Raw genomic sequence first — 12,996 nt, 5'->3', positions numbered from 1 at the left:
ATATGTCAATGATACTTTCCCAAAAAGTGTATTCGTATAGCACCTTTTCATACAAATGAAGTGCTACAGCAGAAAAGAAGACTAAAAAAAAGGCAAACATCAACAATTCAATTTATTTAAAATATATTTCCTTATTTTTCAAGACGCCATCTTATAATGTTCCAATGATGTTTATGTGCACATAATTACACAACATATTATTATTTATACATATGAGCACTTTCTAACATTTACTTTGAAATAAATGTATTATTATAATAAGGAGAAGAGCAAAGATAAGAGACAACATAAGCACATAAGATCAGTAGTGGTGAAGTACATAAGTATTTTCAGCAAAATGTAGCTACTTAATGTAAAGAAAAAATAGAATCACTTGTTGTTAAATGTAAGTAGAAGCAGGCTGTCTACTGCACATATACATGCAAATACTGTACATACACCACCTGCTGTATGTAACTTATTACATTACCATACAATATTAATTCCTGCACTCTTTTACTATTTCACCCCGCACGCAGTTTACAGTAACAGTTTGACTTTTATATTGACACTCATTTGTACATAATAGCTCCATGTATATGTTTGTTGCTGGTTTAGCTAGTGTAACGTAATTTGCCTCTGAAATGTAGTGGAGAAGAAGTGAACGTGACTAAACTTTCAGATACAGGAAGCCAAAGCTGTGTGCACGTAACGAATAACGGAATATTTAAACCAATCAAATTCCATAGCTGTGTCTTTTTCGGCCAATCACAGCACCGCTGACCTAAACGTTGTCTCACCACAACCGCTGTCCGCTAGCTAGTTTAGCATCAGTCTGGATCGAGAAGCTAACCTAATATCTTTCTAGTCTCTTTGGTTATGTATTTCGCTTGAATTTACTGAAGTTACCAGTCGTCCAAGCGACTACATTGAAGGTAAAGAGTCGTGTTTACTTCTCGTATCTGCTGTCTCTAGCTTGGCGTCGCGGGAGGGGGCGCAAATTACACATAACGTGTTGTTGATGTCAATAATGTGGCTATTTAGCAATGTTAGCTACCATAAGCTGTTGGAAGTTTGTGCAAAAGCCTGCTGGACGTAACATTGAACAACTTTAAAATACATTTGATCAGACTGCTGGGTTGTATCATCCTTGAATAAATGCATGTATTTCCTGTTCGGGCGTTTCTTATTAAGTATTCAATTAGATGCAACGTTACTTAATTAACTTCTTGTCATGGAGAAATAATATTTAGCATACAATTCAGAATTCACGATTGCTATAGTTACTACTTCGTCCCGTTACCTCTATAAAACGTTACACATTCCTTCTCTCTAAACATTGTAGGTTTTTCTCATCTCAACCATAGATAACTTTTAACTGAACTTCCTTCCTCAGATGCAGTTCATGCTGTTATTCAGCCGGCAGGGAAAGCTGCGGTTACAGAAATGGTATGTGCCTCTGTCTGACAAGGAGAGGAAGAAGATCTCCAGAGACCTGGTCCAGACCATACTGGCCAGGAAGCCCAAGATGTGCAGCTTCTTGGAGTGGAGGGACCTCAAGATTGTGTACAAGAGGTAAGTGAATAAGAGCAGTTTAGATACTGGCTGTAGCCTACATACAGTAAATACATGGACAAAGATGAAGCAGAGATCATCTCAACGAAGCTGTCAACACAAAGCTTGAATCTCTGGTTGTTTACAGTGTTGTGACTCCTCTCATCTGTGAATTGTTAGTAAACGTATCTTTTAACAGCAGCAGGCTTACTTTAGGTCATTTAAACCAATCTATTTATACCAAATAGATCCTGCAAAAGCTGCTCACAAGTTGCTTATCATCGGATATTTCAGCTACATTTAACATGTTGAGCGTTAAAGTTCTTTCCTGACTATGGAAAAAGTAGTTTGACATAGCTTCTTTTTTTTTCCAGAGCTTTCATCTGCATCTCAGGGCCTTCATCAGCAGCACACAGAGTTTTCTCAGTTGTGTTGGAGATGGTTTAGTTGTTCTAATGTGACCTACGTATAGATCTTCAGTGACATGATGACACGCAGTGGTATATCAGGGAGATGCTCTGTTGATGAAGACCGTAAGATCCGGTTGAAATCGCTGGAAAAAGATAGCAAGTGAACCCAGAGATTATTTTGTTAAATCTTTTAACATTTCACAATGGTCTACATAGTGCTACATACACTAAAATGTGCCAGGCATTTCAGAGTTTGTTCTTAGTAATAGGATGTGTTAATGTTTGGTATGCTACATCACTTTTGTATCTGCGGTGGCTTGTTGGGGTTGTTTATGAAAACCAATGATTCAGTGATTATGTTGTCAAGCACTGAGATTTCTGGCATTTAGATCACACCTTCTGGTGTGTGATGAAAGCCAGAAACACCCACTCTTTTTAATACCAACTGCCAAACAATGGAGGACAATGATTCAAATATATAAAGAATGCTTGATTTGTCCTGGACATATGACTGCTGAGTCATAAAACTACAAAAGACACATCTTCATGTGTTCAATATAATAAACAAAAAACTCATAAACAACCAAACTCAGCCTGGAGACAGTGACACAGTGCTACAATACTTAAGCACGATGCTATACACTGAGTTACCTGTTTATTTGGTACCCATGTTCAAGCTAATGCAGTCCAATTTAATACCCCTGCCATAAATCCTTTCTGTGTAAAGGTTATGATGTTCTGTTTTTGTTCAGCTCTGTTGATTCAAATTTTGTAATTTTATTTTTTTAAGGGAAGGATTTAAGTGGTAGCCTTGTTTAAAAGTTGATGGTTTTATTGGTGTATTAATGCCGAGCTAAACAATGATATATCCATAAAACCACAAAGATACACTTGTTATTCAGGAAGTAAATATAATGGGATTTTGATTTGAAAGCTTTTTGCATTTGTTTTTGGAATGTACAGATATCTTACAGCTGAGTCCCTGTGCTTAATTTCAGTATACCGTACATTTGCAGACCTGAGCGTGGACAGTGATCACAGCTTGTGAATTTCCCTCTGGGGATAGATAGATCTTTCTACATTTTCTTATGAAAGAGCAAAAGCACTAATATTTTTTTTTTACACATAACCGCCTTGTTAAACTTTTTATTTCCTTACTTGTAGATATGCGAGCCTGTATTTCTGCTGTGCAGTCGAGGATCAGGATAATGAGCTGATCACCCTGGAGATCATCCATAGATACGTGGAGCTGCTTGACAAATATTTTGGCAGTGTGAGTCTCATGTAACTCATGTAACCTGTTGATTGATAGTATGGAGGGGGAAGGGGGTGGTAAAAATTTATTGCAAGAGTCCAAGGTTTCCAGTAAGTATAGGATCTCCTCTGATCTGCTGCTGTTTGCGGTGTTGTGGACACACAGGTGTGCGAGTTGGATATTATCTTCAACTTTGAGAAGGCCTACTTTATTCTGGATGAGTTCCTGCTGGGCGGAGAGGCCCAGGAGACGTCCAAGAAGAACGTGCTGAAAGCCATCGAGCAAGCTGACCTGCTGCAGGAGGTACGCACAGTTCTTCATCAACAGATTTGCCAAACTTACCATAGTGTCAGGTAAACAGTAACTGTCAATTAACCTGCCAATGATTTTCTGAATTATTGGATTAAGTGTTTGGTCTGTAAAATGTCAAACAATTGGGGAAATTGCCCATCTCAAGTTTCCAGAGCCCAGGGTGATGTATTAAAATAACTGTTAGTCTTGGCCAAAACCCCAAATATATTCACTTCACTGCCATTTAAGACAAAGAAACAGCCAATCTTGACATCTGAGAAGCTGGAACCAGCAAATTTATGGCATATTTAAACGATTCATCCATTATCAAAACTGTGGCAGATACATTTTCTGTTGATCGAGTAATTGTTGCATCTCTAACTTTGAGGAGGAAATTTCACTCTGCGATGCTAATGTTAAAGCAGACAGAAGGGAGGATCTAAGATGTTGGTGTATTGCTTTTTTCACCTTGCGGCCCTCCACATCTGACGTCACTTGTTAATTTTAAGCCTGCAGCGCTTGATTAATACCTCTCTCCCTTGTGCCAGTGCGCTAAGGCCAGTGCTGTCCTGCACGTTTGCATTTCTGTCTAGCTGTGGTCGCTTGCAGTCAACACAATCACTGATTTATTTTTAGCAAAGCATGCAGTGCTGTTGTTATAACAGCACGGCTTGTAAAAGCTTTAACTCACTGGAGGCCTCCTGTTCCCCTCACACACATTTAGTAACTTTATGACTCATGTACTATGTATTATAATTTGGAGGGGTACTTTGCGCCACAACATGTACGACAGAAAGGAACATTTCTTTTTCTTCGTCTGCAGGAGGCTGAGGCACCACGGAGCGTTTTAGAAGAAATTGGGCTGACATAAATCATCATGCTGCTGCCTCGCAGTTCCTTCTTCCAGATACCGATCTGGCAACCTTCTTGTCTCTATCCTGTGTCCTCATGTTCACTGTCAGTGTTGTATGTATATAATCACCATCTATCTATGTGCTGTATTACTCTGTACTGTATTATCCAGTAATGTCTTTAAATGTGGTGCCAACTGTGGTTTTTAATGTCTCCTATGTACTATCTTCTCACTGTATTCTGCAGTACTATTGTCATACTTTACACCCCTAACTTACAGTACAATGTAGCGACCACATAAAAACTCCAGCATCATAATAAGATCTTCTATCATCACCGATTGCAAAGGGGAGGGGGTGTTCTGTTTGGCTTAAAGTACTTTGGGTGCTGTCGTAGCTGCAGTCGGTGCTTCTTATGAATTACCATCACACTCGAGTCACAAAGCTAATCATCCGAATTCATGAAAAATAAATACTGGCTGATCTGTGAAAAACCCAGAGGGTAGTTTTAATAAAACTATTATTCTAAATATTCTGTCCGCTGCACAAAAGAAAGGATGTTTCACAAGGGCAAAATATTATTGCATTATTTTGTTAAATATATAATACGGCAATGAACCATAAATATATAACAATATAACTAATAATTATGGTGTACAAATTGAGCAAGATTTGTCATTTCTAACAATCACTTTTGGATTATAAAGAGGCCCAACATGGGAAATAGGTTAAACATCTTTTTTTTTTTTTTAATCATGCAGAGGATGGAATTCTTTTTTTAGCCAGATGGTTAAAGGTTTAGAGGTTAGTCTTTGAGGACTCTAGTCTAGAAATATCTTCACAACAACAGTAACTGTTGCTAAATGACCTGTTGACCAATGATCTAAGAAAAGATCATTGGGCATTTCTTTTTTTTAAAGAATCTGAAGGTCAGCTCTCCGACTCAAACGTAATGGTAATACATGAGCGGCACCGACGGGGCTTGTGCTGTTGTGGGAATCACTGACGCAGTTATAGTCACACGGGTAAGTTCAATCCACCAATTAAGGGAAATTAAACCATTACCCATTATCAATATCCGTGCATGTTAAGGTCTGTACGAGTATGTGTTTCAAGATTCCCCTCCACGAATCAACCATTTCATTTTTCCTTTTCAATGCTTAACTGATTACCTTAGTTAAACATGAGCAGTTGTTGCGTGTAATTAGTCTGTTTGTTAAAATTGTCATCTTGTCTTTTTCTGACAATGGATTTATTGTCCTGATAAAAACATGTTTAACATTCAATTTCATAACGGCCTCTGGAGGTAAATCTAAGGTCAGTCTCTCCCTTAGTCTTAGGTCAGGAAAGGATAGCGACCCAAATAAACTATTTGATGTATTATACTTTGGCTTAAAGACTAACATATGACCAAAGAACTGTGTTTTACCTTCTCAATGGTGTCTATGGAAAGCTAACCTGGCAGAAAAGGGATTTAGAACTGCAGGATGTTTGATAGAAGATGTATGTGGGGGTTATTTGGCCACAATATACCAGTGTTACGTAATTATTCTAATCTGTTTAGGAACAGGTCTATCCTGAGTTTCTTTATGGAGTCGGAACGTAAGAAGATGAACTGCACATATCAGGGTACACCATTAACATTCATCACTGTCAGCTTGTTTTCTTGTCAGCAGGATGCAGGAAAACAAACCAGCAAGTAATGAATAGATGCTAATCCAAACTGTAGTCAAACTTTTTTTAGCTGCATTCTTAAAACCAGTGTTTTTTTTTCTTGAACATTCATAAGTAATTATTCAACAAGTTCATCTTAAAATCACTTTTGTATTAAACACTGCCAACACATTTGCCAACATTTTTTTCTTATATTTGAAAGTGAACAATAAATGTATAAAAAAACAAAAAAAACATTTGTTGATCTCTTGTTTAATATTGTTTTTACTCAGCAACAATAACTGAAGTGCTGCAGCGCCGGTGATCGAGTGTTCAATAATTAAAGCAACATATTCACATACAGTATGTACATATTGGTGACAGGACTGCTACCTTACTGCATCACTGCTCAAAACGTGCAATGTATTCCTCATACATTCACATAGTTATAAGGAGAAAAGCCTGAATAAATTCACAGATTTTGTGTCCCCTAAGAGGTTTTTCCAGCAGCTTCATTTCATTGCATTTCTGTGTTAGATTGCTGAATTTTTACCTCAGGACCTAACGTTTCACTGTCAACACATGGACTCTCATCCGTATCGTTGTTTTTCTGAATTAGCTCTATTTCCTTTATCTCCTGAACGGGACTTGTTACAGTGAGATTCTCCACCGTCTCTTCCTCTGACTCCTTCTCCTTTTCTGACTCTCCAGATGAGGTGGTCACTTCTGGCAAATGGCTTTTCTTCTTATGCTTCTTCTTGCTCTTCTTCTTGCTCTTTTTGGACTGTTTGTGGCGGCGGCGTGTGTTGGTATCCTCATTAGTGGGTTTCTCATTTGTATCTGGTTTCTTGGGGCTCCTTTCTCTACTTTGTTTCTTTCTTTCTCGGCTTGTGCTTTTTGACCTCTCTCTTGCTCTTCCGTGAGTGTCTGTATCTTTGTCTCTACTGTCTCTCTCTTCACTTCTATTCTTATACTTGTGCTCCCTGTCTTTAGCTCTACTCCTGTTTCTTGGCCTGTCTTGCTCTCGGTCTCTACTTCGACTCCTCGACCTGTCTCTACTTCTGCTCCGATACCAATCTGTCCTCCTGTCGCTGTGTCTGGACGACCGTTTGTCCTCTCTGTGCTGTTGGGAGGCCCTCCTCTCTCTGCTCCTTCTCCTGTCGCCCTCTCGTCTGCTGTGGGATCTCTCAGATCTTGGTGGGCTTCTGCTGCAGGGACGTTGCCGCCACGACCTGTCTCCGTATCGCTCTGAATGCCACCCGTCTCTGCGACTCCCCCTGACGCTGCGGTCTGGTGACATGTGCAGGTCTCGGTCGGCCTCCCAGAATTCGTTGCCAGGGTTTCGAAATACATGCAGGAAATTACAGTGCTTCCCTTTGGGGCACTTCTGTCTGTCAAACAATCCTGAGAGAGGAAATACAAACACAAGCAAGTTGGTAAATATACTGAACTGAATCTTGCATCTTTGCAGCAATGGCCCCAAGTGAAAATGCCACTCTCACATCAGTATGAATTACTCACCGCATATAGCATTCTTCCACCGTGTAACTGGACACATCTCACAATGAAGCTGCCGGCCTGCGTACCACCTCCCATTGAACTTGATGATGGCCTCTTTACACTGCTCCTCTCTGGACAGACAACAGAGAGGAGGAGGACAAAGAATGAAAGAGTTGCATTCAAAAATTCAAACACCATATATTCATTTTGAAAAAGTCATGGAGTGGTTGTGCGATGACTTACGTGTCAAACTGAATGTAAACGTTTCCTCTCAGGTGTGGTTCATAATTGCAGCTGACCTAAAAAGGGCAAAGTATCAATGAAACCAAATATGTATTTTTAGTGGTAAACGTCTGACCATCCATCCAGTGAGTGTTACCCTGAACAGTGAAGATTGAGGCTTGTTTTTCAAATGGCAATTCAACTGTTTTGAAATGTTGAGAGGGATTACATCCCACAATTCTTTCAGACATCAGTAAGAGACCTGGTGACACATTATGACTATTTTATATTTAATACAGTTTGGATTTTGTAATAACACCTTAAAAGGGGATTTTTCATCATGTTTCCTCACCCCCCAGGTAAAGAAAAATAATCTTTCTTTATAGTGACTTCATTGAACTGCTAAAGCAACTTAAACGAGTGGTGAAACATCTTTAACCCTTGTGTTATCTTCGGTTCAAATTTGACCAATTTTCTAAATTTCTATATCAGAAATATGGGTCTCTTTTTAACTACCTAATTTTAATTACCCAAAAATAACATGGATGATTCCATACAACGCGCTTTGCAAGTACAGCATAAGATCTGATCTCTACTTTCATTGAATTTGGGGTGTTTTGTTAAATTTTTTTGTATTTGAAAAAGATATTAAAAATGTTTTGAAACAGTATCCTCACTGAACTTTGGCATATATCCTTCTGTGATTATCCTTCCTTTAATATTAGCCTAAATTATTCATAATTTCAGCTTTTTTAACTCAAGAATTAGGTATAATTTTCTATTAGTGACATTTATTGACCATGAATTCCAGAAATAAGTGTAAAACTAGTAATAAGTTGGTGTGTAAAACGGCACAAATAAAATAAAAAGCCAAAAACATTGCAAAAAGTCGATATTTTTCAGTTTTGACCCAGGAGCATGACAAGCGCATGGCCCAATGGAAGACAACACGAGGGTTAAGTCATATACAGTGAGTCCAGTTGCCTTTCACATACTTGACATTGAGTATGTTTAAACACATTATGTTATTTGGAGAAATCGTATCAAGAAATCAGACAAAGCATTTACGAAGCATTATGAACTGTTATAAACTGGTTCCTGCTGTAGACTACTTTTACTCTGCAAATATGTGCAACAGGTCAGAAATTAAGATTTCTCCCCTACCCTTGTTCTGAAATCATGTCCTATTTGTTTCAAGTATATTAGTGATACAAGATGGATAACTTCAGAAAGCCGACTGTAATTCGGCTACTACAGTGCATGGAAACACACTGACTGTCCTGATCTCATCTTACCTTGAATTGCACCACCTTGCCGACACTCTTTAACTCCGGCAGGACGTCATGGTAGAACTCGAGGAAAGACTCCTGGAGCTCCTCCTCGCTGTGTTCCAAACAAGCATCAATATCGTAATCATCTCGGCGTGACTGCTCCATGCCAAACGTTGTAAACATACCGCGAATCATCAGAGTCGGGCTGGCTGTGGGATAAACGTGCTTCCGAGAACATCTGGACTCAGAAAGACAGAAGAGGAGAATATACAAAAATATGAAGACTTATTCCATCCGTTCAATAACCAGTCAAATAGTAGGTTTATGAATTTAACGTGGCAAGTCACGTCAAAAGAGAAACAAATAGTACCGGTCTCCAAATCGACATGCCCCAGTCTTCAGGAAGAACGGACAGTTGGCTACGTCGCGCTCTGTTCCAAAGTTATCAGAGTTCTTTGACACAGGAGCCTCGGGATTCATCCACGGTTCTCCATTTTCTAGCTGGAAGTGAGAACATGAACAAAAATGTGTATACGCTGTATAGTATGACTTTAAACTAGAATGAGATGTTGTGCAAATTATACATTTAATGTACCTCTTAAGCTTTTAAAGAAACTTTTTGAAAACATGACAAACAAATCTATTGTCTTTAAACACAGAACACAGTAACAATTAATAAGTCATTTCTAGATGCTTCGGCAGACATATATGGCGATACAGTTTATCTGCAATGAGCTAATAACGTCCGATATCTTGAACACTTTCCGCTGTTCTTAATGTGTGAGGTTTAACTGAACTTGAAAGTATATATACATTAAACTGAGTTTCATGTAATTAGGAGTAGGATACACTACTACAGCAACTTGGGAAACCCAGGGCATTTTGCTGTGAATCTGAACTACATATGTATTTTAGTAACATAAATAATGCTTCTTGACTGTGTTTTTTTTCAAACCAAGAAATTCATCTGTGTTCATACCTGATTTTCAGCTTCATCCAACATTTTCTGAACGGCCTCCTACAAATGGTGTAAAGACACGGCTGGTGAAAATGTGTAGAGGTCAACATACTGCAGCAGATCTGTTACTGTGTGTTAAGACCACATTCGCAAGGACTGGCATTTCAAAATTTCTGGACTTTTGGAAAGCAATTTCACAGACTGGTTTCACACAAAGTAAAAGATACATCCTTGTTGTGAGAGCTGAAGGTGATGTGTGTATCTTAGTTGAGGAGTTGGATGGTTGCTTGTGCCACTCAGTCAAGGATTTTTTTTTAAGAATCATGTACAAAGCAAAAACACAGTATACAAAAGAAACATGATCATCTCAATATTTTTCCCCTTGTGAATGGATAATATAAATGCTCATGATTAAGTAGAAGAGGATATATATTCTTTTTTCTATCCTCCTGGGGCCCGTTTCACCTCTCTGTCTCGCTTGTCCTGCTGCTTCTGCTCTTTTTCGTCTTGTTCTTTCTTCTGCTGGGCCTCCCATTCCTCTTTTATCATGCGCTGGAAACACAAAAAGACAGAAAGCCATTGAATAATAACATTATCGAAAGAATAAATCGGTCAAACAGGCTCATGTGCGCTCATCAATCAAGTAATTAATCCACACAGCAACCAGCCCCAACTGAGTAATTGGAGTCGGTGTCAGACTCTAATTATTCACAGAATTGCGGAGCCAATTGTAAATTGCCACTTGTCAGCTCAATTCATTGTTGGTTTTGGTCAAAATATACTGTAGTGGCAATCTAACAAAAAAAAAATGCCACTAGAGGGAATTTGAAGGCATTTCCAACTCGTGCTGGTGCAAGTGATGAGGTCCGCCAAGACGTCTGAGTTTAACACTTTATTAATGAATATATTTTAAAACACCTACAAAAACTGACTGTGCCCACTGAAACAGTTAAAAACAATTTGACTAGACCAAAAAACATGCAGACTATCACACGCACACAGCTACGGTGTGGCTCCCCAGATCCTAATTCCCTCTCGCCGCTCACCTGTGATTCCCTATTTCTAACGTCTGGGATTTCGGTAATTAGCACACATACACGCAGGTGCGCAAGTAACGTAATGACCAACAACATTCACACAAACCTACCACACACACACACACACACACACACACACTATACACACATGCAGCACACAAATTTGGCTACAACATACAGTATACTATACAATATATGCAGAATGATGGTTTAAGTGTTCAGTAAAGTATTATAAAACGTCTCTACGTCCTGACCAGACATGCCACATTGGTAATAAACAGCTAACCCCTACAGTACATCAACAGTGTGGACACATAAACATCAGTAAACCTGCTATATTCACAAAGTACAAAATACAAAAGTACAAATACAATCATAGATTACCTCCTCCTCCTCTTTTCTTTTCCTTGCAGACTCCTCTCTCTCAGCCCTCAGCCTGAACTCCTCCTGGGCAAGCCTCTCTCTTTCCAACCACTCTTCATGTAGCCGCAGTCTGAGAAAACATAATGAAGATTTTTCGTACTGTCTGTCACTGAATGTGCAGCTGCAAGACAGCAGAGTTAGTAATGACTTACCTTTCCTGCTCCGCAACATCATAATCCTTATCATCTTCATCATTTCTTTTTTCTTCTTCTTCTTCTTCTTTTTCTTCTTCTTCTTCTTCTTCAGGTGTACAGCTTGCTCCAATTTTTAACCCTATAACAGAGTAAATGTTGTGGTTAATTTGGCCATTGGTGTACGGATGACAAAAAACACCAACATGACGGCTATCTCTGTACCACGTTCTCTGGCTTGGGCGAGAGCTTGGCGTTTCCGTTTTCTTCTCTCTTTCCTCAGAGCAGCCCTCCTTTGCTTTTGACTAAAGAAAAGATGACATTTGAAACAATAATCAGATCATAGAAATAAGAAAAAGGGGGGCGGAAATGACCAGGGTGAAAAATGTGCAGTTAAAAAGATTTAACCAAAAGTACGACAGACAATCTATGGGAACCACTGGTCTAATGTAATCAAATACAGTCCTGCAATATGTGCAGTTACCATTAAGAAGCTTACAGTATAATGCCCAGTATATGCTGAGATTTAGCAGCATTACAGAGGTGTTGATTCAGCAACTCGAGACAGACAGTTCTTTATGTCTGCTTGGCTTTTCGAGCATAAAAGTGTAATACTCGGGAAATAATGCAATGTTTGCACAAACAGTAATATATCTCAAAATGTTAAAACATATTTCTATATACTCGGCAAAACATAGACATTGACGATTACTAAAGGTTTATGTTGACCCGTGTTAACGTTAATGCATTGACTTTACAGCATTGTAATGACGTTTATAACGTTACTCTTGCTTGTGTTATTGTGGTCCACCACCCAGCCATTATTAGATTATTAGATTAGATACCAAGTTATCTCAACATAATTTAAAGAGAGCCACAGACCTGAACACAGTAGCAGAAATCGGAGGAGTTGGTGCTGCCATCACAGCTAACAGTAGCTAGCTAATGGTAACGTTAACTAGTTAGCATGTTCAGCTAACGTTAGCCTTCGTTATTTCTTCTCATCCGCGTTTAGTTTAAAAAAAACATGGGACTAGCTATTATCTGACTGGACGAGCTATTTCAAACGTTGATTCGGTTTGTCAGAGAAGTGATATAAATGAATACTTTCTGTTTGTTGCAAACTTTAGCTAGTTAGCTACATGCGGAGTTGTTTTGCCAATGGAAGAGGAAGAGGTGGTGTGTGCACACAAAGTACTTCCGGTTTATAACCCGGATCAACTTTTTATTTCCGAATTGAAGCGATTTTTGTTTTAACTTGTGTCTTCAAAAAAATATGTAACTTAACTTAAGTGAGTGACTAAATTCCTACTGAGAAGATGCAGTGTTCTTCTATTCCAAGCATATTTATATAGCCTATTTCTTGAATCTTTAACCTTTTTTATAGGATAAATTCAATGTCATATTTTGTACTTTATTACAAATGCAGTAGGCCTTTGTTAAATACAGCAAAGCATTTCT

General features: G+C 38.7%; 2 protein-coding genes across 2 annotated transcripts; one reads left to right on the top strand and one right to left on the bottom strand.

The window, feature by feature from the left end:
- The first annotated feature begins 748 nt into the window (after window positions 1-748).
- ap1s2 (adaptor related protein complex 1 subunit sigma 2) lies at window positions 749-5,886 on the top strand. The gene is made up of 5 exons (XM_039795195.1): window positions 749-914; window positions 1,376-1,554; window positions 3,108-3,216; window positions 3,364-3,501; window positions 4,313-5,886. Exons 2-5 carry the CDS (start codon window positions 1,376-1,378, stop codon window positions 4,358-4,360), a joined length of 474 nt encoding a protein of 157 aa, XP_039651129.1. The 5' UTR covers window positions 749-914; the 3' UTR covers window positions 4,361-5,886.
- A 363-nt stretch (window positions 5,887-6,249) lies between these two features.
- Window positions 6,250-12,731, bottom strand: zrsr2 (zinc finger (CCCH type), RNA-binding motif and serine/arginine rich 2). The gene is made up of 11 exons (XM_039795194.1): window positions 12,418-12,731; window positions 11,761-11,840; window positions 11,557-11,677; window positions 11,366-11,474; window positions 10,410-10,496; window positions 9,966-10,004; window positions 9,357-9,487; window positions 9,011-9,224; window positions 7,737-7,792; window positions 7,515-7,624; window positions 6,250-7,397 (listed from the first exon to the last, which is right to left on the bottom strand). Exons 1-11 carry the CDS (start codon window positions 12,456-12,458, stop codon window positions 6,511-6,513), a joined length of 1,875 nt encoding a protein of 624 aa, XP_039651128.1. The 5' UTR covers window positions 12,459-12,731; the 3' UTR covers window positions 6,250-6,510.
- Between the last annotated feature and the right edge of the window lie 265 nt (window positions 12,732-12,996).

Source organism: Perca fluviatilis, chromosome 3 (assembly GCF_010015445.1).
Source record: "Perca fluviatilis chromosome 3, GENO_Pfluv_1.0, whole genome shotgun sequence".
NCBI classification, from domain to species: domain Eukaryota; kingdom Metazoa; phylum Chordata; class Actinopteri; order Perciformes; family Percidae; genus Perca; species Perca fluviatilis.
The sequence above is the reverse complement of the archived record's forward strand: the minus strand, read 5'-3'. Positions and strand labels throughout refer to the sequence as shown.